The following is a 25,647-nucleotide window of genomic DNA, read 5'->3' as shown; positions in this document are numbered from 1 at the left end:
TACATGGCAGCAGTAGCTGGCGTGTTTCTATACAATATGATATGGTAGCTTCTTTAATGGATTAGTATTACAGCAATCCTTAGGTAAATGTTCCAGTTTATGTGGGGTTTCAGTGATATTAACAAAATTAAGATGTTTATATAAATACCGAAAAGATCATTGTCACACTTATAGGGGTTCAGATGGAAGGATAGCTAGGAGATACACTGATCAAGACATCACCATGTCATTGGATGATAGACCTGATCGTGAAGACAGTAGATTGACTGTCAATGATATTGGTACTTTCACCATCTGGTGTCAATGATTTGAAGTCTTCTTCAGCCACATTGACATACCCAAAGGACTGATGAATATCCTCATGTGTGGCTGTTCCTTACAGTATCGTGGTGGTAGTGGAGTGTGCCCAGATGACTTGATAACTGGCAATGGAGGAGGTAGTCAGGACATAGTTAGTATTACTGGACAAGTATCTAATGGATGAACATGTATCCAGTATAGTAGAATTCTTACCACTGGTGAGTTTTATGTGCTATTGTTAGTGTTTACTTGCAATTGGTTGGACACTTTAGAAGATAGCCGTTACGACAGACCAATACTAGCTAATCAGTCACAGTTTATAGTGTGGGCATATGGACCACGTGCTAATGAGGAGTGACTGGGGAACCTTTCCAGTGTTCCATACTGAGTATCCTCGTAATGGAGGTAAGTGGAGATACAGACTCATTCAATGTTACACTCTTGCATGGTCAAACAAACTTTTACAGAAATATAGAACTCAATTTCGGAGCTGCACCACAAGGTACACTGCAGTGTTCAGCACCTCTACAGTGTTCTGAAGAAGTGCAGATTTGTGGATGGACTGGCAAAGCTATAGCAGCAAATGATTCCCGGCACTATCTTCAGAGTGAGGATAGGCCCATCAGGTGGCCCTAGAGGATATGAGTTCATCACTGGTAATATACATGCTTAATATTGTAGCTAGTATAAGTTATAATCTGTGCTGGTTATCCTGTAGGTCTGTCAGGCTGGGGAATAGCTTACTACATTGATAACACACTAATACCAGTGTTGAGGGTTAGACGTGGTGTAACATACACGTTCATTGTTGAAGCTGGTGATGATGTTAATGATGGACCCAACTATCATCCCTTCTATATCACTAATTCTATTGATGGAGGAATATTACTGGATACTCCTGAACAAAGAACAGTAAGTGTTAACATGATAACCAGAGGAGTAGGGAGGGGGAGTTCCGGGGGGTTCAGGAACCCCCCTGTAATAATCAGACTCAGGCTTCTGGGTTTACAGCAGGACTCTAACGCTCCATTTAATACATGCAGTGCATCAAAATGAGTTAGTAATAGTGTATGGCACAGCACAACGATTGATAAAGCTTGCACTGGAAGGATTTACTGGGCCCTCTTGGAAACTTTTTGAAAAGATGGATATACTCTAATAGAGCAGTCAGGTAAATACTCTAATAGAACAGTCACCAAACTCTAACTGTAATATCCATGTTAAAGGACTTCATTTACGGAGTTTCTAAGACATTCTATTAAATGCAAAACTGAGTATGACCTTATACTTTGGTTAAAAAATATAGAACTTCATCACTTGGGCATGCAGAATGCCGGAATCCATGCTATGCATGTTTGTAGTTATAATGTTTTGATTGTAAGTCATTCTATTTGTATCAGTCGATTCATGGTTCCAATCCTATACTTTAGTGGGGAAATTATCTATATGTGTCTCTAAGCTTATAGTTATGCTGTGTGTTTCCATGCACTTGGTATTATAGCTTTACCTAGTACTACTTGAGCTTCACCCCAGGGGCACTTATATGTAGCTTTTTTGCATAAAATATAGTAATTTGCTGAGTTTTAATTTATTAAAATATGGTATACATGGCTAACTGCACACTATATACACTTAGAAACAAAAACACTGAAATATTAACAAGCAGCTCTAATGTACAGCAATAGTGCACAAGGCTCCACTTAGCTTATAATAATTCCATGAAGCTCATTACTGCACAACATCATACACTAGGCCAACTAGTAACACCCTTACATTAGTATTGTACAGTAAGGTGATGTGAATATGTATAGCTATATGTGTGTGTGTGTCTACAAAGAAAGAATGAAGTGGTCTACGCTGATTTTGATAAGGACACTAACACTCCACTAGCTGGTAAGGGATCACATGATCACATTACATCATATACACACTACATGTTAGCTGGTAGACACTGTCAACATGTGGAGACCTCATCATCTGGTAATGTGGCTACTAATTGGGACATGGACAGTGGAGGAACAGTACTGTAAGTATCACCAGAGGAGGTACGACACACTCATGTGAGCTCATAGAATTTGTACAGAGCAATTAAAAATCAACTTTAGGAGGGTTTCATTTAAAACTAGGTGCCAACCGAAAGCTTTTATGTATAATTTAATGGTGCAGTGAACCCCGCTAAACCCCAGTGGTTTGATATTAATAAGAGCTTACCACACGAAATGGAGGGCAAACAATGGAAGAGAGTAATAATGGAAATTGTATTCAAGGTCTCCATAATGATGTTGTAATTGTGTACAGTTAGATTAAGCATCAGTTTAGAAGTTAAAATAATATTATGGCAATTAATTTTACATAAATTCTTATTGATAGCGCTTAACGTGTGTTGTATCTCCTCTGAATTATCACTATAGCTGCTAACATTGTACAGATCTGATTTGTGTCATTGTAGTCATCTCGCATCATGGAGGTGTGGCTGATCCTAATATCATTGCTAATTGTAACTATCAACTTATAGTAACTATTGCTATTTGTTTTTACTGTTCAAAAATCACAAATGATTAGCTATAAAACACTGCTTATTATAATAAGCTATTGCAAAAATAATAGCTATATGAAGGAAGGGGTTCAATCATGGGGAAAATTTTTATATGGGTCAATGTTGAGTTTCTAGTATCTTGAGGCTTTCCTTAATTGTGAATCATGGTACACTAGCTATTAACAATTTAATAGCTACATCATTATAAGTTTAGACTGTTTAGCTCTCTTTATTTATTAATATGGGTAGGTTGGGTGAGCTCAGCATACTGGCAACGCAAGAGTGTCTTGAAAAAATCTTCAGTTCACTGTACACTGATGTACGTACAGTATACTGCTATAGTGACACGGAGTGACGCATATTCAACTTGTATGGGTGAAGCTAATGTATTGTGTACTATGAATATAGGAGAAAGGAACTACCCCTGCTATATATGAGTACATGATACAAAAATGGTCTCAAACATCACACTACACGTGATCGCACACGTGACATGATCACAACTGAACCAGTCAGTCTCAGGAAAGCAGAGGAGAGGTTGATACTAAGGAGCTCGAGAATGATGCGTTTGGTCCAACTAGTGTTGGTACTACTGTCTGCATTCAGTATTTGCAGCGAGACTGAAGGTGAGTGAACGACACGCCCATCTACTATAGTCCGACCATTGTTGTGTTTCACAGGTGCGGCAGAGATCGGCAGGCTCCCTACCTTACAACACGGGGTGCGTGGGACGCTGTTTGCACTGGACGAGACCACGTTCTTTATCAGAAATTTTGAATATGATGGCCTAGGACCTAGTAAGTTAATACCACGCCGCCACGCCCTTCATAGGGCATAGCTACATAAGGCTACACACATTGCCGGATTATCAGCCTTGATAAAGGTCATGGAATAAGTAGTGACCAGTTGTAACTGATTCAACCAGCTTGTCGTTATTTAAGAGATTATATAATGATTTAATTATGTAGTGTATTTTTGTACGTGTTGTTTGCGTGCAGGGCTCCGGCACTGAAAATCAATGTTATTACTGACATTAATGGACTTTACTTGTCCTCCAACTAACTGCAATGGACAAATTTCATAATAATGAAAAAATCAACTGTTGCCCCTAGCAACCTAAATTTTACATTATTTGTAGGTGTCAATGTTTTAAGTCACCTCTCCAAGTTTTAAAAGGATAGCATATATAAGTCATGAGATATGACATTTTAAAGTTGCAATTTTCCCATACATTGTCAATGAGAGGGGCAGCAGTTGCCCCTTCTCGGTAATCACACAAATCATGGAATTTAAAAAATGTCATATCTTATGACCTATATACACTATCCATTTATAACTTGGAGAGATTATTGTTCATTCACATCAACAAATTATGTAAAATTGAGATATGTGTACTTTTGAATTTTTGGTCTTTGAATACGTTGAAATACCTCATTTTTGTGATTTCCCAGAAGGGGCAACTGTAGCCCTCTCACATAGAAATGTATGGAAAAACCACAAATTTCAAAATGTTATATCTTATCACATATACATGCTATCCTTCCAAAATTTGGAGAAGTTACTTTAGACATTATCACCTAAAAATATTGGGAAATTCAGGTTGCTAGGGCCAACGGATATTTCTATATGCTATAAAGCCTTATTATGGAATTTGTCTATTTCTAGCTATAGTTTTGCTTTGATCTATTGCAACTACCTTTTCGTATTTGCTAAATTGTTTGGTGACACCATACAATTTGTTTCATTTATCCCATCATCATCTATTCCAACAGAAAGTAAATAACGATGATCAGAGTACCATGACAGGTATAGGATATATCGACCCTTTTAGACCTCCATGTCCAAACTGTGAGGATGTTTCATTATGAAGTCATTGGCATTATGTAAATTTTGTGTTTACATTATATAAGTATTGTTCTGAATGCTCTGTTGAGTGCCAGCCCTGACAAAAATAAACTAACTGTTCAATTGTGACAATGCATGGCTGCTGTGGTGTAACCCGTACAGTGAGACTATCCAACATTCTAGCTGTTAACCTGTCCACAATTGATGGCTTATCAATTAGCCATGCTGCTAACATGACATCAAAAGAGTAGCTACTCCCTCCTTTATCATTATAACTGTCTTCACATGTTACAACTACCATCTTGGGCTGTGGTTGGTATTGTTTCCTTATAGCACCTTGTTACACAGGATGTGTGTTATTCTTTAGCAAATATATTGTATACTTGGACAACAATATGTAGTGCTTGTAATTTAACAAAATCAATACATGACGATGCAAGTAGTGTTACAACTACTTCACTTTGTTTATTAACTACCAGTCCTTTCTGTGACCTTTCCATCGTTGTAGTGACTCAGTGTGACACTCCATATGCTTCTATACATTACATAATTCATTACACATCTTGTCACTCCCATGAATACCAATACGAACCTCCATTACCAATACGTTTATTTGCTGCAAGATGTAATTTCATAGTACCAACTAGTAAGATAGGCTGACATGTACAAACACATTCAGAGTTATGGTGTGGCTCTGAGTTATCATGTTGTACTTTGTTTCTTTGTAGCTGTTTATATTTACATTTTTCAGAGAGGAACAACAGTTAGTGAAGATCAAGGTGGTGGTGGGGTTAAAATTAACTGGAGAGACCAGTAAGTGTGAAGATTACTGTACTAATGTAGGTAATGGAGGTTCCAGGAACAGTGCATAAAATGATATAAAACTAATTGTAAACACTTTAAGCTAGTCCTACAGTTCTAGAGATCCTCCAATGGAGTGTTTATTATTATTATGACTTTAGCACTGAAGGTCTGACAGCAATATTTGCTGTAGCTTTTGGATTTTACATTACATCACATACTGTAGTATATACAGTTTATTGTTCAAGATTAAAAAATTATGAACATCAGGATAAAATAATGGATTTTAAAGATCTAAATTTATTTAACTCTCCGTCCTCATATGTGCAAGGTTGCATTCATTTCCCCTAGTTGAGTTTAAAGATTTAAGATGATGTCAATATCACACATCCTCATTGGGGTGGCCTCCTGCTAAGCTAGAAAAATTGAGAGTGGCCAGTAATAGGGGTGACCATTAAAGATATGGCTGGCTGGTTTTTTTAGAAGTTGTTGAAATTTTGTGTAATGCTCAGGCTAACTTTGTCTACAAATGACATTGTCTTACCACAGGAGCTCAAATGGCAGGATCAACGTGAGATACACTGGTGCTAACATCACTGTGTCATTACGGGACCAGAGAGGTGGAGACACCGGACTAACTATAGATGATATTGGCACCTTCACAATTTGGTGTGAACTATTTGAAGCATTCTTCACAAGTATTAACATCCAACAAGGATTAATGTTTACTACTCCTGTTGTAAGTTGATAACTACTGACTGAATATAATTAAATAGCTACAAAACTGTATAATAATAAATATGACCATCTCAGCAAAAAACCGACTTGTTCATACCAACTTCCATTTTTTTTTCTGAACATTATCTACAGTGTCCAAGGAATGGATCACCAAAAGTTTCAGCCTTTTGTGGTGAGTAGCTATAGCACTGGACAGCAAGAAAATTAATTTGTACAGTGACTATACTGGAAGTAAACTACAGGAGCTTACATTCACAGCCATAAGTTCCGTTTGCATTAGTCTATATACAACGCTGGAATTTGGCTTAAAATGTTCACCCATGATCAACCAAGGTATATAGAGTCAGTCCTGTAGTTACTTACACATATGGGTATGAAGGCGGTTTAGTTGAAGAATTGATGACAATCTTGTTTATATTTACCATATTGTAAACAAATGCACATGACATGCATACCATTTGTGCTACAGAAACAAAACAAAGATTTGCAAACTCTCCATGCGCAGGCGAATAAGATGGTGTATAGTTTTCTTTCTTTGAGTAATGGCTCGATAAAAATTTGTGTATTTTTCTTTGTTGTGTGTGTAGTTTTACGAAAAAATTTTCAAAACAAAGCACATGTTTGTGTGAACAAGTTGGGTTTTTGTTGAGACAGCTACAAATGCTGTAAATGCAAAATATTTTATGCAGTTCAGCAAAAATGTATTCGTAAGATAATTCTGGACATTCTGTACTGTGTGTCTTCTTCATCACAGTCACTACAATACTGTGTTGAACTAACTACAAATTTTCAAGTGTCATGGACGGTTGATGCTGATAGTGACATTGGAACATTTGAACTGTGTAGTTGTATTGATTCAGGTGAGTGGTTACTATCTTGTTATGATCTGGTGACTATTAAGTGTTGTCAATAGACCAGTACATGGCATTTGGTATTAGTGGAGATGACACAAGGACATTTATGGTGGGAGCTGATGTGGTGGTGGCTTGGATAGGACTAGATGGAGTAGCTAATGCTGTAGATTACTACCTCACCAGTAGACAACAGGTAAAGAACTTGATCAAAATCGGCTTATTAGTCAGTGTTAGAGGAATATCTTCTTACAGTGTCGTGGTGGTAGTGGAGTGTGTCCAGATAATATGATAACAGGCAATGGAGGAGGTAGTCAGGACATATTTAATATCACTGGAGAAGTAATGAACAGACAAACATGTGTCCAGTATAGCAGACGTCTTACCACTGGTGAGTTAAGTGTGTTATTGTTAGTGTATAATTGTATTTGTTAAACAGGTGATATTCGTTACGACAGACCAATACTAGCTAATCAGTCACAGTTTATAGTGTGGGCATATGGACCACGTGCTAATGAGGAGGGATTGGGAGACCTTGCCTTGTTCCATACTGAGTATCCTCGTAATGGAGGTGAGTGTTACATTGTACAGTGTTGGGACAGTTACTTTTTAAAAGTAACTAGTTACATATTACATATTACTTGCAACAAAACTATTTAGTTACAGTTACATATTACCCAAAAAATAAAGTAACTATAATAATATTACATATTATATTGTGTTGTCATGTGTGAAACTACCACTTTCTCATGTGACATGATGTGTTGTTGGGCAATGTTAGTTATAAGTAAGAAGCTGGTGAATAAGCTTCATTCAGTAGGATTCATTACTTCGTTGTGGCTAGGCGTTACTCAGTGGATTACTAACGAGATTAGTAACTTTCATTACTTGTAGTAATAATATTATGTAATATTAGACTCGTTACAGTAACTATATTACTTAGGTAACGCGTTACATTTGTAAGTAAAGTAACTTGAGTTATATTACCTGTTTTTATAGCGTATTTCGTTATATTACTTAGTTACCACAAAAGTAATAATATTATGTAAAGTGTTACATATTAAGTAACGCGTTACTCCCAACACTGATCATGTACTATTACTATTATTGGGGGTATTATATTTTCTTTGTACTCACTCAGCTAATTATAAGCTTAATTTTAATACCACTCCACCTGGAAACTTAGCGTGTGTGGGGACTCCAGTGTGTGTAGTGGAAGAAATTTGTGGCTGGACTGGCCAGAGAATCACAGCAATGGAACCTACAACATTCAGAGTCAGGATTGGTCCATCTGGCGGCCTGAGGGGATATGAATACATCACTGGTTAGTTATTACATGTTTGTATTGTATGTTATTGTTTGCCTGTAGGTCAATCTGGTTGGGGAATTGCATTATTTGTTGATGGCATGTTAGCCCCAGTGTTGAGGGTTAGACGTAATGTGACGTACACATTCATTGTCGAAGCTGGTGATGATGTTAATGATGGACCCAACTATCATCCCTTCTATATCACTAATTCTATTGATGGAGGAATATTACTGGATACCCCTGAACAAAGAGCAGTAAGTGTTAACATGATAACATACAACTACTACAGAAAACACATCGTAGGGACTAGTATATCTTCAGTGTTGGGACAGTTACTTTTTAAAAGTAACTAGTTACATATTACATAATTACTTGCAACAGAACTATTTAGTTACAGTTACATATTACCCATAAAATAAAGTAACTATAATAATATTACATATTATATTACTTTGTGTCCACAGCCTTAAGCTGTTACATGTGAAACTACCACCTTATCACATGACATGATTGCGTTGTTGGGCAATGTACAAATCTTGGTTATAAGTAAGAAGCTGGTAAATAAACTTCATTCAGTAGGCTTCATTACTTCGTTGTGGCTAGGCGTTACTCAGTGGATTACTAACGAGATTAGTAACTTCGTTACTTGTAGTAATAATATTATGTAATATTAGACTAGTTACAGTAACTATATTACTTAGGTAACGCGTTACATTAGTAAGTAAAGTAGCTTGAGTTATATTACCCGTTTTTATAGCGTATTTCGTTATATTACTTAGTTACCACAAAAGTAATAATATTACATAACACGTTACTTATGTAACGCTGTAACACGTTACTCCCAACACTGTATATCTTCAGGTCCAAGTGATCTCCTAATTTTTTTGATCCCTTAAAATCCCTACACTTGTTGGTTATATAAAAAAAATTAATTTACATGATCTCCGTTGAGCATTTTTATTGTAATGATCCATACTAAAGTTATAATCTTCCTTCCACTTGCTGTATACTGATCTAGCTAGCAATCAATTGTTGTACTTATATTTTACAACGAAGTGCTATGTAGTCCTTTGACATCATTTACGTTGTGTAGACGAGGAATGAAGTGGTGTATGCTGGTTTTGATGTGGACACTAACACTCCACTAGCTGGTAAGGGATCACATGATCACATTACATCATATACACACTACATGTTAGCTGGTAGACACTGTCAACATGTGGAGACCTCATCATCTGGTGATGTGGCTACTAGTTGTAATAGTAGACTAGAGGATTATCTGAACACTTTGAATGTGTCTTGTGAGGGAGATGAGAGTGAAGCAGCCATATTAACATGGACCCCAGATGATAACACTCCTGATCTAGTCTATTATCAGGTTATCAACACATTATCATATTAATCACTAGTGATCATGTGTGTGTAGTGTGCCAACCACTTTCACTTGGGATGGAGTATTGAAGTGATGAATGGAACTGACTCTGGAATGGGAAATACCACTGACCCTGGAATGGGAAATACAACAGATCCTGGAATGGGAAACAACACAGACAGAAACACTACCATGTCTGGTGGGAGTTTAGTGAGTATATACTAGTAATTGCTACACAGTCTTTATTAATAATTTTGTTGTTGTTTGTAGGTGACGTCATCACAGATGATGGGAGTATGGCTACTTTTGACAATAACAATCCTGTCCTTATTTGCAGTAATTCACCTATAGACAATGTAACAAGATTTTCTTTTAGCTGCTATGATGTACCTGCCATCTTGTAGTTTGATACTGAGTAGTCCGGCTGTAGTTCGGTTGAAATAATTGCTGTGGTGTGGTACGTACTTGACAAGGTTAGGTCTCCTGAATACATGGCTCAGTTAGTTGCAATTATTAAACTTGTACCTAGCCAGGGATGGATGGATCCAGAGTTTGGCTGGAGGGTTGCACCAGGGTAGAAGGTATATGGAGGGGTGCACCAGGGTAGAAGGTATATGGAGGGGTGCACCAGGGTAGAAGGTATATGGAGGGGTGCACCAGGGTAGAAGGTATATGGAGGGTTGCACCAGGGTAGAAGGTATATGGAGGGGTGCACCAGGGTAGAAGGTATATGGAGGGGTGCACCAGGGTAGAAGGTATATGGAGGGTTGCACCAGGGTAGAAGGTATATGGAGGGGTGCACCAGGGTAGAAGGTATATGGAGGGGTGCACCAGGGTAGAAGGTATATGGAGGGGTGCACCAGGGTAGAAGGTATATGGAGGGTTGCACCAGGGTAGAAGGTATATGGAGGGTTGCACCAGGGTAGAAGGTATATGGAGGGTTGCACCAGGGTAGAAGGTATATGGAGGGTTGCACCAGGGTAGAAGGTATATGGAGGGGTGCACCAGGGTAGAAGGTATATGGAGGGGTGCACCAGGGTAGAAGGTATATGGAGGGGTGCACCAGGGTAGAAGGTATATGGAGGGTTGCACCAGGGTAGAAGGTATATGGAGGGTTGCACCAGGGTAGAAGGTATATGGAGGGGTGCACCAGGGTAGAAGGTATATGGAGGGTTGCACCAGGGTAGAAGGTATATGGAGGGGTGCACCAGGGTAGAAGGTATATGGAGGGGTGCACCAGGGTAGAAGGTATATGGAGGGTTGCACCAGGGTAGAAGGTATATGGAGGGTTGCACCAGGGTAGAAGGTATATGGAGGGTTGCACCAGGGTAGAAGGTATATGGAGGGTTGCACCAGGGTAGAAGGTATATGGAGGGGTGCACCAGGGTAGAAGGTATATGGAGGGGTGCACCAGGGTAGAAGGTATATGGAGGGGTGCACCAGGGTAGAAGGTATATGGAGGGGTGCACCAGGGTAGAAGGTATATGGAGCAGAGATCCGCTAAAACCTCTCAACTTGGAATTAGTTTTAACCTTGAGTCTAATGCAGAGGAAGCAACTTCTTGTGGTGGGGGATGGGATGTAGCTATAACCTTTTCAGGAGATGACATGCTGTGCCTTAGTGTGCAAAGCACATTAGCATGCAAAACATGCCAAATTAGGGGGATCTGGGGGCATTCCCCCTCTCCCCAGAAAATTTCAAAAACTAGATCTTTTGAAATTGAATTTGAGAGTGATTTTAACAGTTTATCAGACTAAAAAGTACTTGATCACGACCTTGTACTTGAGAGCTTGAGACTAGGCTTAAAACCTTGAGTTTCAAGGTGAGAATGATATCTTGAGAGTTGAGAAATCTGGCTCTGGAGTGCCCCCAAGAAGGTAAAGATATTTTATATATTTCAAGACTAAAATTTTTGATGTAGAGTAAATAGTTTTATGCACAAATATCTAATCACAGTAATATACATCCTGCTTTCTAAGTGGTCTTCATTGATCAAGAATTGTAGAGATCAGTAACAAGTGTGAGCAGTTCAGTCATGAGCCTAAAGTAAAATTGTCATAGAACGGTATATCAGCAGTAGGTTGCATCATGCAGTGACTGTTCTATTAGAGTATTTGACTGACTGCTCTATTCTTGATCTGCATTTAACCAGTCAGGGCGTACGTACTATAATCAGATGTATTGTACTGACGAATATAATCTATGCTATAGGTACTGGTTCTTTTCAATTTCCTGTGCACGTTTATGCTGCGTATAAATGGCACATAAGTACAATGTGAAACGGAATTGGAAAGACGCACACGGATATTATTTTACGGAGAGAGGCGTATCCGGGTTTACAAAACTGAGGTATTCATGTCGACAAGATCGGTATGATTACAAGTCTTGGATTGTTGCTGTTGTTATTCTGCACTATTTGTGGTGGAGAGGATGGCGTGAGGTATCTGGAGTTTCACTACGAGGCTGAAGTCGTGGCGAGGTATGGTCGGACTCGTATCACGAGTGTAGTTAGGAACGACCTCAACGAGTCACGACAACTACAGTTTGATCTTCAGTTACCAGACACCGCGTTTATTTCTGCCTTCTCTATGTGAGTCCCATTTGTGTTTATAGACCACATTATTGTTTGGTGATATTTAGGCAAATTGGGGAGAGGAGTTTTTATGGAATAGCTAAAGAGAAACTAGAAGCATTGGTGGAGTTCAGGAATAGATCAGCAAGTGGAGAAAATGTTGGATTAGTTCAACAAATGTAAGCATAATCCCAGCTCTCTTGATTTGGTAAAGTCACATAAAGTTGGGCACTCATTCCTGTCTAGTCTGTGCTATGGTGTATCTTGCCACATCAACAAAATTTAGAACCCATTGCTGTATAAAAACATGCCTAGTCAAAAATCCAGATCAAATAATTATAAGTTACTCCCTCATTCTGAGTTATGTATAAGCCATCTAAAATCCACCCACCTGCATTGTTATTTTATAATTAAGTTTATATGGGTTAAAAGTGCCTAGTTTACAGAGCGAATAATTAAGTTTTCATTCCTACACTTTTTGGTTATGATCATTATTGCTTGCCAGTTCCTGACATTTCTGTCCTTCCAGAAAGCCTGTATTCTGTGTGCGGTAATCTCTCTTCAACTGCTACTGTTATAGCTGCTGCTAGCAACTCACAATACCATTTCCTATAGCTAACAATACTAGCATACAACATATCAAGTAGACCATTCCTTATACTGCTCTGTGTACAAGACCAAATATCATTATGCATGTGAAAACTTACAAGTGGTCTGGAATGAATTACTGCAGCATGTACAGTGACCAGCTGTCCTGAGTTAATACTGCAAGTACTGTACACCTTGTACATGAGGGTCTGAATAATGGGTTAACCAACTGACATGGTTCATAAGGGTAGCTGTAATTGTATGAGCAGATGGGGGATACAAGATATTGACCATCTGATTTATTGGCTAAATATTCTGGTAAAGTACTGATGACTGGAGTTATTTCTCTAAGAGTGTGCCCCTGACAGTGATTGCTGGTGATACCCCAAGCTTCTTGTACTACTCTGAGCATTGTTTGGGTTGTGCAAGATGTTTGGCTTATTTAATTCAGCCTGGAGTCAGCTAGCTTGTGTGTCAGAAAATGTCAAAGCGTGTAATTCAATAGTAGATTTTCCTGACAGTTGATACTCTAATTGTAAACGGTTGTAATTTCAGAGCCACTAATCAAACATCGTCGATAGAACCTTCTGAATTATAAAACATTTGCCTTTACGCTCCCAATAAAAGTCTGCATTGTCATGTATGTGGTTACAACTTGTGTGGTTATATGTATGTTCATCAAAGTAACAACATCAGAGAGATGTCATTTCCATACAGCTGTGCAAGTGTTTAAAGTTTTGCACCATCTTTGTCCAGGATATTTAAGAGACTGGTTTGTATCTCCTGAAGCATTTACAGGACGTCATGGATGAAACAAGTATTGTTTATATGCACCACAAATCCTTTCATCAATTGGGAAGAATAGTTTTTACTATTGTGGAGTACTTAGTTGAAACAGCTTACCCCCAATTTGAGTGGCATTGATCGCCTATCAAATTTTGAGACATCGTTTAAAATACTGTATTGTTAGTGCTGTGTTATAACTGTTATTGTTGTTTATTTTGTTTGTTTGTTTGTTTGTTTGTAATCTTTGTTTTGTTTTGTGTCATTTTGTGTAGTAGAGCGGCTAAGTGAAAAAATCGTTCACTTTTTGATAAAAGCACCAAACTTGATAGCTACAACTTTTGTTTAATTCATGCTATTTCATATTAGATACAATGCCATTAAAATTACCAATCATATCACGCTCAAAGAACCCGACAAGTAAAATCAATATAAAATGTATTGTAGAAGCCATAAAAGTGTGCCATAGGAGTGGAAGCTGTAAAAGTGTTCCATAGGAAATATACTAAAATTGTATCTGCATAGACGAGCAAGGGATGGTCATATCCAAAAGTTGATCAAAGGAGGTGTCCATCCAGGTCATTAGCTTGCCATGTTAAAAAGCACGGAGGGTCATGGTATACGAAGCCATAGATGTACAATGTATTATTTCTATTGGATTGTGCCTGTACTTTTAACACTAAATTATTGACTCCATTAAAAGTATATAAAAACAGTTTATTTTACCACATTTTGAAGATTTTTTGATTGCATCTGTAAATTTGAAATACTTTCATGTGCAAAAATGAAGGTTCTGAATGTACTTGTATGGTTTCATGGCCTGCTAGAAATAGGCTTATAACTCAGCTTTAAAGTTCAAAACATGCCCTAAGGCAATGAGGTTGATGTGGCACTGTATCTCAAATGATTTAGTATACCTTACTCAACTTCCACAGAAAATTTGGTGCTTTTATCACAAAGTGAACGATTTCATCAATATTTGTTGCTTAGCTGCTCTACTATATTGTTACTTTTGAGCTGGAAAGCAGCTCTTTTGAGCTCCTTTAATCATATGTGTATAGTGTTAATTGTGAGTTCTAATTTTTGTGTTTTTTGCATTCTTGTAGAAGGAAGGATTTATTCAGAGTTTACATGAACACGGCAGCTAATGCTACCTCAACATTCACAGTAGATTATGAAGAGTTGATCTATCGTGAACAATCTTTGTATCATAAGACCCTCACCATTAATCCTGGTAATATTGTTGATAATTTATCAGCTAGTATCCGCGTTAAAGAACCTGAAGGATTCAGCAACTATTCCACATCAGGTTTTGCCAGTCTTGATGTAGTGTCTAGCAAGGAGATAGTTTGTCGATATTCAGCTTCAGTAGACACACAGAGAGCAGCTGGTAGTGATGGAGTGTCATTGATGATGAGCTGTGATTATGATGTAGTACATCCGATGGATGGGGCAGGGAACTTTGCTGTCAATGGAGGATATTTTGCACAGTTCTTCTCACCAGTAGTGACCAATACACTGAGGATTAATTTAGTGTTGGTAATTGATGTGTCTGGTTCAATGGGTGGTAGGAAGATTGAACAAGCTCGCGAATCCCTCGTTTCTTTACTACACCAACTGCATGATGATGATTACGTTGCAATAGTGACATTTTCAAGTCAGATCAATCAATGGATGACTAACCTAGTCCGTGTCGGAAGCTTCCGAACTGGAGCAATTCAGTTTGCTAATGGTCTTGCAGCTGGTGGTGGAACAGATATACATTCAGGCCTACAAATTGGTGTATCAATACTGAAGAGAAGTGTACAAGAGTCTTATGTAAAGCTGTTAGTATTACTGACTGACGGACAACCTACTTCAGGAATAACTAATACCGAAGTAATCATTGATCGTGCTATTGAGGCTACTGCTGATACTGGTATTTGTGTGAATTGTATTTCTTTTGGATTTGATGCTGATTTTGAGTTCTTACAAGACTTAGCTCTTTTAAACTGTGGACTGGCAAAGAGGATTGCTGAGAGTGACAATGCTGGAGAAGAACTCACTGGATTCCTTAGAGAGATATCTACTCCAGCTTTAGCAGAAGTGGTGGTGACCTTTCCAGTTGGTAGCGTAGAAGAAGTGACGTCTCTTGAATTCCCATTCCTGTTCTCTGGATCGGAGATTGTAGTGTCAGGAAAGTTCAGTGAGTCCAGTCCAGAGACCATCACAGTACAGGTTACAGGACGAGGCATCGATGATACAGTGACTTACGAGAGTACAGTATCCACTGTAGCTAATACGACAATTGCTGGCAGTCTACCATCCACAGAACGACTGAGAGCATACCTGAAAATTAAGGACTTGCTGAATGAGAAAAGAGTGGCAGAGATCAATGAACAGAACAGTTCATTAATTGAACAGGAAGCATTACAATTATCACTAGACTACAATTTTGTTACAGAATTAACATCACTGATTGTTGTAGAGGAGATGTCCAACATGACCACAGATGGGAACACCAATAATAACAACAATGATAATACTGAGGAGTACGATGGTTATAATTATTATAATGGCGGCTGTCCCTCTTGTTCCCCTGGTTTTCGGCCTAACAATAATGGAGGCTTTCCTACTGATGGTAAAGGAGGCATTCCTACTGACGCTAATGGAGATGGTGCAGGTGGAGGTAAATAAGTAGATAGTGTATTTGTCTTAGTAGGGATCATGTAAGAATTCACAATTATTTCATCCAAAAACCAGTATTGGTATTATCAAAGCTCAAATGTCCCTTAACAAGTGTTTATTATTTTTATTTGACTGAATTTTAGCTAAGCACTATTTGACTATGGTTATAATGCTACCGTACCTGCTTTTTTCATTGTTCAATGTTGTTTAGGTCCGAGACATGCCTTTTTGCCTACTACAGGGGGTTTCTGAGGTTTCCGGAAACCGGTCACGCTCAGATCGAAATACTCTAATAGAGCAGTCAATCACTCTAATAAAGTACTCACAGTGTTCATGAGGCAGAGTAGCAAGCTATGTAGCTATAAATAAGGATTTTATATTATGTACTTTATCAGTGGTATTAAGTTATAGTTAAACCCCACCATGAGTAGGATATCGTTGTTATAACCATTATAACCCAGGCGAAGCCGAGGTGTTGATAACTAGATATCCTACGAGTGCAGGTGGGGTTTAACTAGCTTCTATCCCACACTTTGAAGTAGTCAAGTTCAAAAAGAATGTGTTAATAAGCATGTCAGTTGTGTGTGGCTTATGTAGTTTTATAGTGTGTATGGCTTCAAATTTTGCTGAACTTGGACATGATTAAAACACGGAACAGACTGGGAAAACGGATTCACAAACGGACTGGAAGGAACTTCCCTGAAAACGTTTTTTTTTGTCGTAGAAACTCACTAAATCGTTGCTACAAAGAATATAACACATAACAACAGCCTTTGTATAGGAAAGCGGGGTTCGATGAATCTGTGACTCATGTGGCCTACATGTCCGCCATCTTAATACATTGCGTCATACACTACTACACGCATGCGCAAAACAATATCCTAAGTACAAACAGTTACTACTAAAACAAGGCCTAAGTTACAATCAGCTTATACAATGTACTGTTACTGTTCAGTTCTCTACATCCTCTGGGGGGCGGCGTAAATCTCTTGTCCACTCTGATATCTGGGATCTAGCCCTTCCAGCAGCCTTTCTCTTGGGACGTTCTTTGCTGGAGGCGGGTACACTGTTGCTATCTTTCTCTACTTGCATACTTGGAGTTGTAGATACTTCTAGTGGGTAGAGTCTAGATATGGGCCTTGATGTGACAAAATTGTCGGTCCGTACGTTCGCTGCTCTGACAAGTCCATCATTTCCAGGAAGAAGTTCTTCTATGACTGCTAGTTTCCATTTCAGTCGAGGTTTGTCATTGTGTATCAAAACGACATCTCCTTTCTTGATCAACTGCTTGCATTTGTTGTGTCCAGATGCCTTATAGAATTCCCTCAGGGAGGTGATGTACTCTCTTTTCCACCTTGATTGGAAATGATCGAGAATCTTAGAATGTCTGTCAACCTGTTTCCTCATGGCTGGAGCACCCATGTAATCTGGATCATCTACATTCTCCTCGTGCTCATGGGGTAAGGACGTAATTCTAGCCACTGGAGAGGAAAACTTGCTGAGATGTAGATCGAGGGTGGCATTGAGCATAAAGAGCGAGCTTGTGGTTCCGAAGGGAACAACCTTAAAACAGTATGTTGCCAGTTCACCTGCTGGATTGGTAATGTCAGAAAGCCACAGGAAGCATGTAAAATCCGTATCTGCCTTGTGTAGCTTCACATGAAGAAACCCTTTTTCTATATCTGTAGCAAACGCAAAGGTGGGTACTCGGAATCTAAATAAAATGGAGCATAGGTCATTCAAAAACGGAGGACCTACAAGTAAACAATCATTAAGGCTTGCTGACCCCTTCCCTTGTCGGCAACTACCATCAAAAACTATCCGTATAGGTGTAGTTACCGAGTCCTTTTTGACAGGGTGATGAGGGAGGTAGTGAGCCTGTTTGGATTGATGATCGGATGATAGTCTCTCTATGAAGCCTCTTTTCTCCTGGTCTGAAATGATGTCATTGTACAGGTGTAAGAGAGAGGGAGTTTCCATCAGTCTTGAAACTAGGTTTCGTGTACGTTTTTCACACACTGCAAAGTTCGATGGGAGATGGGGATGGTCCGATTTCCAAGGAAATCTGGCAGTGTATGTACCATCCTTAGCTTGGCTGATATTATTTGTTTGATATTGGTAGAGAAAATCTCTATCCACACCCTGTGTAGTGTGTTGAACCGTACCAGTTTCTTCCAAGGACCAAAATTGCTGTGGATTAGGATCTTCAATAGATAGGTTCATCACGGCAATGTGAAAGGCGTTAGCTGTGGTACGCTGTAGTGTTGCTTGGTGTATGGGACCAGACAGGAGGTAACCTAACTTAGATTGTTGAGCTGTTGGACTGTCCCCTCTTACAATGTTGTCTTCAATGAATCTCCAGTAGAAATCTGTCCCAATTAACATGGATACCTGAAAATTCTCTTCATTGGTAATGGGGTGAGCCAATTTTAGTCCCTGTAGATGTTGAAAGGTACTGACAGAAGCACGCATAGAGTTCTGAAGTGGTGCAGCAATAAATGGAACAATGAGGACGGTGATTGGTATACCTTTCTCCTGACTTAGTCTCAACAAACACACAGGCTACTGATAGACGCTGGGCTGATGTGTATTCTGCACCAAAGGGTGCAACAGCTATGTGTTCACTATTATTGGGCTTCAAGTTGAGCTTAGTGGCTACCTCTTTTGTAATAATTAAGGGACGTTGTGAGCCATCATCGAATAAGATATTGCCCTGAATTCGTAAGCCTTCAGCACTAATGGGAGCTATGGCTGTTTTCAGCAGACTAATAGTATTGGTAGTGGGTGGGCACTTCTTGGAAAGTGAACTGTATTGATACTGGAGCCATGGTCATGCTGATTTGTGTTGGTATATTGCTCTGTGGTGATGCAAATGCCTCACTGTCTCTCTTATCATGCTGTTTGGGATCTTCACTGATAGGCCTAGGTTTACACAGACTAGTGTGGTGTTTGTGTTTACAATTTCTACACCGAAACTTGGAGTTACAAAGTGACACCTTGTGGTTACCCAAACAATTGAAACACAGGTTTCCCCTCTTAACAATTTCTAGTCGCTTTTGAACATCATTAACTACATCGCATACACTGGGGGAGTGGTCACCCTTACAATACACACACAGTGGTTTCTTCTAAGATGGGTTGATACGTGGTCCTTTTATACCAGCATAAAATGACACAGTTGAATATGAGCCTTTAGAAGTACTTGATTGTGCATGACTGGTATATAATCCTGTCTCCATCACTCTAATTTCCTTGAGGATTGCTGCTTGTATATCATCAATGGACCAATCCAGATTGCTGTGCTCTCGAGCCAAGTTCTTACGGGTTGGTACTGACAATTTGGCTAAGATGATTGGCACCAGAAGAGCTCCATAGGACTCCTTTGACACCCCGAGTGACGACAAACCTCGAATGTGTGTCTCAACTGAATCATAGAACAATCTTAGACTGGAGAGCTCATTGGTCGGGCCGGGAAGCTATAAGAGAGCCTGCATATGTGCATTCTGTATTTTGTTAGGTTGACCAAACCATTCTTTCAACAGGGAAACTGTAATTGGTGTCTGTAAGGGGAAGACCAGCTATGGTCCTAGCAGCGTCTCCTTGGAGCTGAGCCCGCAGGTAACTAAATTTCTGGATTGCACCAAGTGTAGGACTGGTATCCACAGCTGCACTAAAGGAGTCCCAAAACGTCTGCCAAGAGAGTGGGTCACCTGAGAATATTGGCAGTGTGAGTTTGGGGAGCCTGCTGGATGCTTGAGGATAAGGGTTTGTTGAACTTGTGTTACTTGGCTGTGGAAGACTGGGGATTGTGGCTGCTAGCTGTCGACTCAGTGATAGCTGCTACAGAGTTCGTGACATGTGATTGGGGCTGAACAGTAGTAGACTCAGTACCGCCCTGAGATGTTGTGGACTGTGATGAAGTAGACGGTGATGATGTAGTGTGCGAAGGTGGCATCGCGACAGGGGGAGCTTTGGGACGTAACCTTAAGAAAGTGTCTATCTGATTTATTTTCTCAAAAATCACATCTTGCGTTTCCTCTATCTCCAGAATAAAGTCTTCTATATACTATCTGGGTCTGTGCCTTCAAGGATCTGTGCATCTAACTGATGGATCGTCTCTTTCTTTTTCTTCAGAATCTCTTGTGAAGACTTTAGGGACGATAGTTGAAGTTCATCAATAACATCCATTGCCATCAGTTCTTCCACCTTCTTAAAGGTTCTAGAAACGTGACTTTTGTAGGCCTTCCTGGAATTCTGTAGGCGTGTGATCTCTGTCATCGTGGGAACGAGTTATGCCAATTGGTGCACACTGCAAGAAAATATAACAGAAAACAACAGCTCTACTGCAAAGGAACATTTGCCAAAATGTATAGGAAAGCGGGGTTCGATGAATCCGTGACTACTAACACGCCATGCGGCCTACATGTCCGCCATCTTAATATGTTGCATCATACACTACTACACGCATGCGCAAAACAATATCCTAAGTACAAACGGTTACTACTAAAACAAGGCCTAAGTTACAATCAATGTACTGTTACTGTTCAGTTCTCTAGAGCCTTAAACAAACCTCTAAACGTGTGCTCGAGCCGCCATTAAACCCTGGGATAATTTACAAAGCGCCAGTCTGAGCGCCTGTAACAGTGAAGTTGCCGTTAGCTGCAGCTTAAACAAAAAAAAACAACAACACAAGTGTATTTGCAGTAGCCAGTGCCTTGCCAGCTGATTAAATACAACATGGTTCTGCCACAAAGCCTACCTGTCACGAGCTGTCACCTGTAAAACTGAAGATCAGCCGTCAAACTAATTGCAGCAATTAACCAGACCATGAATTCCAAGTAACATAGTGTCTTAACAGGCTTAAAGCTTGTGTCTTGTCTTGTTTAATCATGCGAAACGAAAGTGCGCTTTTAATTAAACACAAAATGAATTTAATTTCAGACTATCTTTAAGTGCAGGGCTTAATATCGGCTTGAGCCAAGGGGTATGACACCTCTACAAATCGCGTATGCCCTTCAGTTCCAAGTCACAAATCTCCAGCAATTCACCCACCCAAGTAATTAATGCTGCTTGAAAACTAGTCTCGAAAATATATTTATACACAATACAAGCTTACAGTGATACAATACTAGTTCTTAATCAAGAACTGATGTCCTTCAGAACCCAGTAATAGCCTTAGAAATCACACTATGGCAATCATGCGTGACGTTTCAAATCAAGTTTCAAATCACAAATCCAATTTCAAATCATAAATCAAGTTTCAAATCACAAAATGATTTCAAATCACGTACAGTTTTGCGAAAGTGTCACACCCCTCGGCTTGAGCACAGTTCGACATCATGTTCAGAGCAGTTCAGAGTTTGTTTCAGGTCATTGTTGCGTGTTATACTCTTTCTAGCAACTATACAGTAAATTTTTATGGCCAAAAAATGTTTTCAGGCAAGCTCTTCCCAGTCCGTTTGCTAGTCCATTTTCCCAGTCCGTTCCGTGTTTTAGTCATATCGTCCGCTGAACTTGTAGATTTTATGGTGTGTATGGCTTCAATTTGTACTTCTTTTACTTAATGTGTGATTTCCATATATGTACTGGACCATGCACTGGGGTTTAACTACCATATACTCCCAGTTTTTTACTTTGATGCATGGCTTCAGTGGGATAAAATAATATATAGTTAGTGGAGGGCAGTTATTCTCAGCAGGCGATTACCCTTTTGTTTGGTCTTACCAAAAATCTAGCCATGCTCTTGATCAGAAACCAGTCATCAAAAATCCTGGAGCTACCTATGTACTACATCAGCTACCATGCATTAATCATGGACTTACTTTTGTTCTCCTGTTCTTTCTCAACCACTGCTGATTTGTGGGTAGCAAGTCTATGGCTTCCTGATTGTATTGATTGCAGTCATTTCTTGTATACTGATTTTCATTTGTAACACCGTGTAATGGGTGGAATGAGCTGAGAATGAAGTGAAATGGTCACTTCACTTTTTAATAGCTTATTTGAAAATTTCTATATGGTTAGATAAGAGAGAGCTAAACCATGCAGTAATGATGTATAAAATTGTTATTGATTTTATCAATATCTCTAAAGGTTACTTTACCCCTGATGACTCATGATTAAGGTACATGACTAACGTCAAGAGTATATAATGGGGAGGGAGAGTATTGAACTACGCTATACGCTGTGAAAAATGAGCCTGTAAAGTAAACCGCATACTTTTGTTTCTTGTAGTAAACCTGACTGCTGTTGATTGCTCAGATTTAACACCTTAAATGTTTTAACGGGTGGTCCGTATAGAATCGCAATGGCTGAAATTCCATTTAGACGTGTCACTTTAACTAGTACAACTTTCGAGGCGAGGCATGGGATGGCGACCATGATGAAATCTCTATCATGATGAAATATCGAAATCTCGACCTCGCTCAACCATGATGAAACCTCGATGTTTGCTTTCCAGGTTAGCTGTGTCTGTCTTTCTCTTTGTACGGCGAGTTCCTCTGCGTAATGTGCCATACTTTTCTCTAGTACACCGTTCTTTCACTCAGTAGTCACATATACAAAGTGCGCCCACTGCGCTTATAATTAGTCACCAATCAACACAAATCACCGAGTCGTTTGAACGATGCCATAGGACTTTACGGGCTCATTTTTCACAGCGTATAGCGTAGTTCGATACTCTCCCTCCCCATTATATACTCTTGCTAACGTTGACTCCTATAAACTTTCTTTTTTCTCCTCTGTGATAAAGCTAGGTGCCCCCTCTCCCTATATAGCTAACTACCCTTCCCTAGATAATTTTTGAGTAATTATAATTACTGTCATCTGCATGTGATTTATGCATGCACAGTAAAAACAAATAACAAATAATTTTAAATGAGTGCTACAATTCACTGGAACACTGGACTGGATGGCTACTGGGCTGACATACTTCTGATTTTCACACATGTTATGGTTGTATTTTATGCACTACTGTAGGAATCCTTTAGTCCATCACTAAATGCTGAATATGAGCAGTGAAATTGTCTTCCACTACTACTCTACAACACTTATCGCCTTGTATATATAGTAATGTTGCAGGGCTATGATGGTGATATTGTAGTTGACTAGTGTTAAAAGAATGGAAGTCTACAATGCAATTCTAATAACTTCAGTCTCCAATACAGTATAGGCCATCTAGTGTATGTAAGTAGCTATAGCAGGCAGAAAGAACTCCTTAGTGGTGTGGCAATTAAAAGAAGATAGATTGCTCCAGTATCACATATTGTATGGCATCCCCAAAAGTTGCTCTACGTATATCATTCAAGGATTTCATTGAAAGTTGATCATTGATTGACCCTTGTCATAGTGTTGCAGTGTCGATAAGTACAAATATAAGAACTCAATGCACAGTAGGGATATTCTTTTCTTATTGTTTTACAGTATTTGGACATTACGTACTACTCCGATCCAGCTTGTTTCAGTACTTTTTATTGCAGCATTATACACTGTCTCTAATCTAATTTTAAAATTCCAAATTTTTTCTTATACTTGTTTGTGAAGTTTTTTTGCAAGCTCATGATCTGCTGAGTTACTCACAGCACTATTATACTAGATTATGATTCGTACAATAATAACTGATCAGTGGGCGTGGCTCTACATAAGCCTGCAGACAATAATGGACGTAGATTCGTGCATATCTACATGCGCGTGGCTACCATATGTCTACAGACAGTAATTTACGTAAGTGGGCGTGGCTCACGAATGGAGCAGAGCTACGCTATGACGTGTGGTAACATGTCCACATTTAATTTAGTACGTGGGGTCAGACCCGAATAATCTGTCAAGCAGGACCTGGATGACCCGACTCGGTTTAACATTGTTACTAAATAAACTTAATTTGATGCAATATACACTGGTATGGAAGCTGTACTGTAGTCTATTAACACTCAGCGGTAGAACCTTGACTGATGGCCATAGTAAAGAAGGATAAAAGGTAAGACAATAGCCATTGTATGTTTATCAATACAGCAAAGGTTTTTTCTTAAGCAATCTAGAAACGTTTCTGCGAAAGAATTAGGGCTGTAGCTGTAGCCAGTTTTCCGCTACGCTTGACTGAAGGCGTCAGGCAAGTAGGCAGGCAGTAGAAAATTCCATTGACTAAATTTTTTTTAAAATTCTGTAGCAACTTGACGGAAACGTTTCGGGTCGATCTGAAGACACTTTTGGGCTTGGTTTTACCCAACCAATACTGTCATGTCGTTGTAAGGAAAAATCGTGGCAGGTTTTGGGGTTATATTATATCATGGATCGCCCCCACACCTTCGATGTCCCTAATATACAGTACTATTGTACTGTATGATACTGTAGAGTAGTAAGCAGCTTCATAATATTATTGGCTTCATAATATTATTGGCTTCATAATATTATTGGCTTCATAATATTATTGGCTTCATAATATTATTGGCTTCATAATATTATTGGCTTCATAATATTATTGGCTTTTAAGCTGAAGGCCTTTAGCTAGTGCGACTCAATGAATCCAAGTGTTAAAATATGCCAGTCCATTAGTCCAGTCCATTTAAATTTCTAATTTTCCTTGTACTTGTGTATGTAACTAACTACCATAAATGATGAAACTTTGGCAAGATGAAGTTTGACAAATCAACTTGTCATGCAATTAAATAGTTCTTAGCAAATCTATCATAATACTAGCTTATTGTTTGGTGAATTTTCTTCAAGTAATCACCAACCTTTAGTCCTGCCAAGCCTTGCCATTTACAGTACGTGGATTTTTACTTAATAGTGTGCCATTGTGTGTAGTGTATAGAGTGGCAACTTGTTGTTTGTGATGTATGTAGTTTTCTTGCAATGTGTAGTTAGAGATTTAGTATGTTATTACACTTACACTTTCTGCCTCTAGCTGATGGTTTATACTTCAGTGGTCCACTGCTGCTACTTGCTGGTGTGGTGATGGTAATGATCTGAACTACTTCATGTATTGCCCTTGTGTTACAGTAGTCAACGTTGAACTGCACACTGTGTATTGGTGTATCTATATGTACTTTACATACTGTATGTTTGTAAGATTGTGAGCATTCCATAAAATCAACAGGTGTCTAAGTGTCTAACCCCTTCCTACAGCCCACATGTCTCTATGGAAAACAAGCTAAAGGGACGGAACAAGTACATTTGGTAGTTTGCATGCGTGTGTGTGTGTAGTTTTGTGATGGAGAGACATAGTTTTGAGGGATATTCAAAGGATGGGGTTAGATGCTCTCAGTTGGAATCGTTGCAGCTCAGCAGTAT

At 39.1% G+C, this 25,647-nt stretch overlaps 2 protein-coding genes and 1 long non-coding RNA gene across 3 annotated transcripts; all 3 read left to right on the top strand.

Moving 5' to 3' along the window:
- Nucleotides 1–616: 616 nt before the first annotated feature.
- Nucleotides 617–1,207, top strand: LOC136265260 (uncharacterized). Its single transcript, XR_010705457.1, has 3 exons — nt 617–705; nt 768–956; nt 1,019–1,207. It is a non-coding gene; the product is annotated as an uncharacterized lncRNA (long non-coding RNA).
- Nucleotides 1,208–3,288: 2,081 nt separating this feature from the next.
- LOC136265243 (protein Skeletor, isoforms B/C-like) lies at nt 3,289–10,181 on the top strand. The gene is made up of 14 exons (XM_066060100.1): nt 3,289–3,462; nt 3,517–3,633; nt 5,410–5,494; nt 6,032–6,221; nt 6,975–7,080; nt 7,134–7,267; nt 7,327–7,462; nt 7,511–7,642; nt 8,213–8,395; nt 8,441–8,634; nt 9,474–9,531; nt 9,580–9,758; nt 9,807–9,962; nt 10,023–10,181. The coding sequence occupies exons 1-14, from the start codon at nt 3,330–3,332 to the stop codon at nt 10,101–10,103; spliced, it is 1,884 nt and encodes a 627-aa protein (XP_065916172.1). The 5' UTR covers nt 3,289–3,329; the 3' UTR covers nt 10,104–10,181.
- Nucleotides 10,182–12,051: 1,870 nt separating this feature from the next.
- Nucleotides 12,052–25,446, top strand: LOC136265240 (inter-alpha-trypsin inhibitor heavy chain H4-like). The gene is made up of 4 exons (XM_066060098.1): nt 12,052–12,342; nt 12,393–12,503; nt 14,802–16,363; nt 25,262–25,446. Exons 1-4 carry the CDS (start codon nt 12,125–12,127, stop codon nt 25,324–25,326), a joined length of 1,956 nt encoding a protein of 651 aa, XP_065916170.1. The 5' UTR covers nt 12,052–12,124; the 3' UTR covers nt 25,327–25,446.
- The last annotated feature ends 201 nt before the right edge of the window (nt 25,447–25,647 follow it).

Source organism: Dysidea avara, chromosome 8 (genome assembly GCF_963678975.1).
Source record: "Dysidea avara chromosome 8, odDysAvar1.4, whole genome shotgun sequence".
Taxonomy (NCBI): Eukaryota; Metazoa; Porifera; class Demospongiae; order Dictyoceratida; family Dysideidae; genus Dysidea; species Dysidea avara.
Note: the sequence above shows the minus strand (reverse complement) of the source record. Positions and strands in the feature narration are given on the sequence as shown.